Below are 7,075 nucleotides of genomic sequence, written 5' to 3'. Positions count from 1 at the left end.
TGGCCAAGAAAATCCCAAATGGGATCACAAAGAATTGGACATGACTGAACGACTCAACAACAACAAAAAAACTGGTGTCTGCCCCTGCAGGAGCTCTAATCCCTGCCTCCTCAAAGGCCACAGCTACTGAGGACCTCAGAGAGTAAGTGGTAAAGTGATTCCAGAGGGTTCAATATCAGAAATGGATTTGTTTTATATCAGTGGTAGTAACATCAAAGAGGATGCATTATCATCTGCTTTGCCACTAAACTTTGATCTCACTAGAAGCATGAGTCCTCTCTGTGGGACTTACAACTGAAACTTACTCTGGACACTATGTCCCTCACTGAAATGCTCCTGGAGGACAAGGGGCTGTGTGCTTTTCTATTTAGACTCCAGAACTAGCACAGTGTAATAGACATGTACAAGGTGCTTCATGAATGCTTTTACCCTCATTCATTGATTCATTATGCTAATTTCCCTGCTTTTCTGTTTTGACTGAAGATTCAAACTTTATTCTATTTAGCAACCATTAGATGGCAGTTTTCATGTTTTACGGACAAGATGGTCATTTTGTCACAAAACTTTCCATATCTGGTTGTAGTTTTTAAAATAAGCATCTGATTGTTTTCATGACATTAATTTTTTGTCTATTTACAATAAGATGTATAAAGACATCAGAGAATCACTGAACAGTTTTGACCTGTAAACCATAAAGGGAACTCTATGTCTTATCTTGAATAATGACTTGACTAACAAATCACTGTAAAACAGAACCCAGTCCTTCATATCAACAATCTGAAACCAAAAGTCAAATAAATGAAGAAAAGTATATTTTTCACCTGCTCCATAAACATCATCTTGTCAGTCAGTGTTGTCAGGGGTACAGGCACATAGGAAGGAGGCAATGAGAGTCCTCCACAGTATTTGCCATATGTATTGCTCATTGTGAGGCTGAGACTATAGATGAAGGGTATTCCAACTATCTCTGCTATGAGCTCAGCATAAGGAGAGAAGGCATCCTCAAGAACAACTTCATATTTGGCTTTCTTCAATGTCTTCCTAAGGTCTTTGCTGAAAACAGCACTCTCACATTTCAGTTTTGCAAGTCTTGAATACTCAAAAAACTGTTTTTGTAAGGCTGCACCATACTCTAATGCCAAAAGCATTCGAAGTTCATAACTCCAAAGCAAGACTGAGTTTTCAAAAACTGAAACCAAATCCTCTTGACTTATCTCCACAGGAAAAACCTCAACATGGAAACCTGATGAATGATCAGGATCAAAAAAAACAGTAGCTGAGGGTGTCAGCACAGTCACCTCATGGCCCCTCTGTACCAGCCCATCCAGGATGTTCTTTAAATTCATCCAGTGACTATACTCCATGGGCCATACCAAGACCTTCCCACAGGACTCACAACTAAAGCACCAGAGCTGCAGAAGCAAAAGAGCTGAAATCCATTTCTCCAAGTTCATGGTTGTTCCTGCCTCATCCCTTACTAGGTTCATTTCCTCATAAGTTCCTCCTTATATCATCAATAAAGATTAAAGAGTTAAAATTTAACTCATGTATAAACTTCATATCAGAAAGCCAGGGAAATTATCTTATCAAATAAAAGCAATTATCTGGTATTATCAAAGTTCATGTTTTGCACAACATTCATGGTTTTTTGCATTATTGATACTTTAATAATGGGAATTCTCCAGGGTCCAAAGAACAGTTATTAATCACTCTGAATTAAAATAGGAATAGTATTTTATATCTTTATGGAATATAGCTTTTATAGCAAAATGTTCTCCTTTCATTCTATCTCAGTTGTATCTCAAGCTTCCTTGACCTCAAATTTCAAAATGGGGCCTCTTACCATCATTGTCCTCTGAGGGGTAGCTGATGAAAAAGAGTTACGGATTGTCTCAGTAAGTTGTACATTATTGGGTTCCAAAGGAGGCCAATTCCTAATCCCACTGGGAAGAGTGCTATTATAAATTATTCCTCCACCATCATTGTTTTGAATCTCAGACTAGGAATGATTTTCTTCCAAGTGATTATGATGAAGCACATGGGCTTGGTGGCAGCTAAGTGGCACAGTGAGGAGAATGCCAGGCCTGGAGTTAGGAAGACTGACCTTGACTTCGTATGTGACTTCAGACACTTAGTAGCTATGTGATCCTGGGCAACTCTGCCTTGGTATACTAGATCCTTTCTGGCTAATTGCAGTATTTTTTTTTCCTTCACTTAGGAGTTCTCAATTTTGGTTGTAATATTCCTGGGAGTTTTCATTTTAGGTTTCTTTTCAGAGATGACCAATGACTTCTTTTAATTTCTACTTTACTCTGTAGTTCTAAGATATTTGAACTATTTCTTCATGTATATTCCTGGTGATCTACTGATTCTTAAACTATCTCTCCTGGATCTATTTTTTCCAGGTCAGTTGTTTTTTTTTTTTTTTATCCGATATTTAACTTTTTCTTCTATGTTTTCACTTTGGTTTTTTTTTTACTACATTTTATTGTATCTTGATATTTCATGGAGTCATTTACTTCCACTTGGCCAATTCTAATTTTATGGAATTATTTTTTTCAGTAATAGTTTCAGCCTCCTTTAGCAATCTATTCATCCTCTTTTCACAACTTTCTTCAATAGCATATTCCCACTATTTTTCCTCCCTCGTCAATACTTGTTTTAAATCCTTTTCTCTTTTTTTCATGTCTTTCTTTTACTCATCTGAGAATTCTCATCAAGTTTGTGTCTAATTTACATTTTTCTTTGAGGCTCTTCTTGTAAATGTTTTCAAGTTATTGTTGTCTGTGTTTTCAGTGTTTCATGTGATCTTCCCTGTCATCAGAGGAGTTCTTTAGGGTTGGGTTCTATTTTTGTTTACTCATTCTTCCAGCCCACTTCTTGCCTTTGGATTTTATATTAATGATAGGCCCTGCTTCTTTCTGGGGACAGTGTTGGGGAACGTCTGATCTGAGTTACTATCTTTTTATGTCCTTCTGTTGCTTTCAGACCTGAGCCTAAGGTCCTGCACATTTTCAGTGCTTCCATATGGTGGAATTCTTAAATTTTCTCTCCTGGATCTATTTTCCAGGTCAGTTGTTTTTCCAGTTAGATATTTTATATTTTCTTCTGTCTTTTCATTCTTTAGATTTTGTTTGACTGATTCTTGCTGTCTCACTGAGTCATTAGTTTCTACTTGCCCAATTCTAATCTTTATCAAATTGTTTTCTTCAGTTAACTTTTGCATCTCCTTTTCCATCTGTCCAATTTTTCCTTTTAAGGAGCTATTTTCTCCAGTTAATTTTTGTACTTCCTTTTCCATTTGACTGATTTTCCCAATTAGGTTTTAGGTTTCCTTTTCAATTTGACCAACTGTTCCTTTTAGGGAGTTATTTTCTTCAGTTAATTTTTGAACTTCCTTTTCCATTTGTTCAATTTTCCTTTTCAAAGAGATGTACTCATCAGTGAATTCTTTTTTCATAATTTTAAAACCATTAGCCAGTTTATCTTCTATTTCCTTCTTCAGCTGTTCCAGGAGAGCTGCTTGTGCTTACGAGCAGTTTGTAGTCTCTTCTGAAGTTTCAGATGGAAGTACAGTCTCAGCTCTGACCTCTTTGGTGTTTGTGTTTTGGTCCTTATTCCCATAGAAAGATTCTACAGTTTTTTCACCCTTCTACTTTTTCTTGTTCATGATGTTGATTGATTGTTGTGGCTTCTGGTTCTTTTAGTCAGAAGCTACAGAACTTTGTGTTGAGCTGATGTGTGAAAAAGCTAAAATCAGGTTTTTGTTTTGTGTTTCCCCAATCAACGCTGGGATTAGCTAGTTAAGTCTGGGGGAGGAGTGGTCTGGTCACAGGAGATCTTCTCAGCTGAAATGAGGGAAAGGCAAACTCAGGGGATGGTGATCCCAGCTTCCCTATTCACTTCCTGTTTCCTCTGGAGTGCTGAGGCATGCCTAGATGCTAATGCATGTTCCCACCCCTCCTAGGGCTCCTGTCCTGGCGCTGAGGCTTGTCTGGGTCCTAGTGGGAGTTTTCTCTACCCTGGGTACTCTGTCCTTCTGGTTTGCCTCTGCCACAGTAGGCGGAATCCCCCTTAGCTATTTTCCCTAGCCTCAAGTGTTATAAGACTATTGGCCACTTCTGCTGTTCCTGCTAATCCAGAATTTTTCTGTGCAAATATTTTATGGTTCTTTCACCGTCACCAAGGTGGGAGGAGAGAGCATTTACTGATCACTGCACCATCCTGGCTCCCAGAAGTTCAGGTAGGTGACTTACCAATGTTTAATCTGCAGGCTGAAAGTCTCAGGAGCTGCTGCACTGATACCTGGCGCTCAGCAGCACTCACTGGCTCAGCTAGGCTTGTCTCGCACCCTGGAGTGCTGCTCTGCCAGTTCAGCCCGCCTCTCTCGGGTTTCCCGGGCCACTCCCGCTGCGCTGCGATGGGTGCACTTCACCGTGCACTGGGGGCTCACCCCCGTGGAACAGATCCTTCCTGTGGATCTTGCAGTCTGTCCTGGGCTCCAAATCCATCACAATCTGTCTCCCACTGGATTCCACACCTCCAAACTTTGGTCAGATTCTCCTTTCAGAGGTATCTGAAGGAGTTTGTCCAAGAGCTTAGGTGAGTCATTGCTCTCACTCTGTCATCTTGGCTTCTCCCCCCTCAAAAATCTTAGTGTAGGTTTAAGCTTTGATAGTTTAAAACTCAGGCTTTAAATTTTAATAGCTTAAAACTTCATTAAGATTTTCTGACCCACATGCACATAAACATATACATATACTTCTAAATAGCAAACATATCCACATCAGGATATATGTACATGTATATGCCCATATATCAATATATGGATATGTTTGCTAATTACATTATTTTTATTTGCAGCTTCAGTCCTTCCACAACCAAACTAAATGAATCTATACTGCTTGTTGCAAGAGAACTCTCAAAGAGGCATTTTCAAGAAGATGGGGGTGAAACAAGGGTGTCCATTATCACCACTGTTGTTCAATATGGAACTAGAAACATTAGCTTTACCAATGAGAGAAAAAAAAATTGAAGGAGTGAGAAGAGCAAAGAAGAAATCTTAAGTTACCACTCTTTGCAGAGGGTATGATGATCTAATTAGAGAATCAAGAAAAAAACTACATGAAACAATAAACAACTTCAGCAAAGTTGCAGGATACAAAATAAACCCACAGAAATCACCTGCATTTCCATATGTCACCAACAAACTCCAACAGTATGAGATAGAAAGGGAAATTCCATATAAAGCTACTGTAGACATTATAAAATACTTGAGAGTCTACCCGCCAAAACCAACCCAGGGACTATATGAACACCAATACAAAACACTTTTCACACAAATAAAGCCAGATAGATGCAGTAGAGAGCACAACTGAGATGGCCTGAGGAGCAGCTAAAATTACCTCCTCTTCTCTAACAACTCTCCTCATTGCAAAGAATATTTTTTAGAAATCCTTATTAGCTCATGTTAAATTCTGAGCCTATGACCTGTGTCGTTTCTTAGGGACAGCTGAGTAGCACAGGACTGGAGTCATCAGACTTGTGTTTGAATAAAACCTCAGAAAGTTACTAGCTGTGTGAACTTCGGTAAGTCATTTAACCTCTAGTTACCTCAGCTTCCTAATCTGTAAAATGGAGGTAATAATAGCATGTACCTTTCAGGGTCATTGCAAGGGAAAAATGAGATAATATCTGTGAAGTATTTAGCACAGTGCCTGGCACACAGTAGGTACTATATTGGAGATTATTTAGTTTTACTATTATTCCTTTCTATGGTCAGAATAAGTAGAATAAACACTGTACTATGAGCTTTACAAATATTATGTCATCCAATCCTCACAATGATCCTCTAAGGCAAGTGGTATTATTATCCTCATTTTACAATTGAGGAAACTGAGGCAGAGAGGGGTTAAGTTTCTAATAATTGTCCAAGGCCTGATTTGAATTCAGGTTTTCATGACTGTAAGAGTCAGGGATCTACCCCACTGCACCTGACTACCTCAAAATCATTCATTTAGAGTAGGGGTTCTTAACCTGGGATCCCTGCATCCCCACTCTTCCAGAAACAGATTTATTTCATGGGGATGGTCTGTGAACTTGGATGGGGAAAAATGCATCTTTATTTTACTAATCTCTAACTGAAATTTAGTATATCCTTCAAGCATGAATTTAAAAGCAGTAACAAAATCATTCTGAAAACTCCATGTTTTGCACAAGATTTTCAAAGAATCCATGACACAAAAATGGCTAAGAATCTCTAATTTAAAGGGTATCTCTAGGTTAATGTAGGAAGCAATATGGGTAGGAAAACGTATTTCACTTTTTCAATTATTTCTTTTAGACTGCCAAAATAATCATAACTAAAAGGTAAAAGAGGTGAGATGTGAAAAAGGCATTTGTGCCAAAATCTTGGTTGTCTACTATGCAATGAACTTGTACTGGTAAGGGAAAAGCAAACTTGTCAACACAAATGTTTGCAATCACATTGCTTAAATACATTTCCACATGGATAAACAAAACAGAGTCAATAGTCTCCTAAAACAGGGTGACTATCCATCAAACAAGTCAATAAACTTTGCTAACAATCAACCTAAGGAGAATAAGTAGGTTCTGGAAACATCATCCAGAACTACAGGAAATCAGACTTTAGAAACCCTTTCCTGTGACATTCATGTAAATCTGCTTTTTTTCTGTCTTGTATGGATTCAAATTATACATTGTGAAGCAAAAGTATACCTCAGTTACATACATTTCATGGAAAGCAACGTCATTTTGACACAAATTTTCTGTCTCTGACTGGCTGCTGACCAGTATAACTCCTCACAACACTAAACTTCTACTCTTTCGCATAGGTCAGGCAATCATTGAGCAGGTTTGACATGGAAACTAGACCACGGGCTTACCTAACACATCACTGTAAAATGGATCCCAGTCCTTCACATCAAAATTCTGAAACTAAATGAAGAAAAGCAAATTTTTCATCTGTTCCATAAATATCATCTTGTCAGTCAAAAATGTTAAGGCTACAAGTACATAGGATGGAGTGGATAGGAGACCTCCACAATATTTTTCA

The 7,075-nt window shown here is 38.3% G+C and overlaps 1 protein-coding gene across 1 annotated transcript; it reads right to left on the bottom strand.

The window, feature by feature from the left end:
- Window positions 1-237: 237 nt before the first annotated feature.
- On the bottom strand, window positions 238-6,726 carry LOC140511748 (UDP-glucuronosyltransferase 2B15-like). Its single transcript, XM_072620929.1, has one exon. It carries the CDS (start codon window positions 1,485-1,487, stop codon window positions 765-767), a length of 723 nt encoding a protein of 240 aa, XP_072477030.1. The 5' UTR covers window positions 1,488-6,726; the 3' UTR covers window positions 238-764.
- Window positions 6,727-7,075: the final 349 nt, after the last annotated feature.

Source organism: Notamacropus eugenii, chromosome 6, assembly GCF_028372415.1.
Source record: "Notamacropus eugenii isolate mMacEug1 chromosome 6, mMacEug1.pri_v2, whole genome shotgun sequence".
NCBI classification, from domain to species: Eukaryota; Metazoa; Chordata; class Mammalia; order Diprotodontia; family Macropodidae; genus Notamacropus; species Notamacropus eugenii.
Note: the sequence above shows the minus strand (reverse complement) of the source record. Positions and strands in the feature narration are given on the sequence as shown.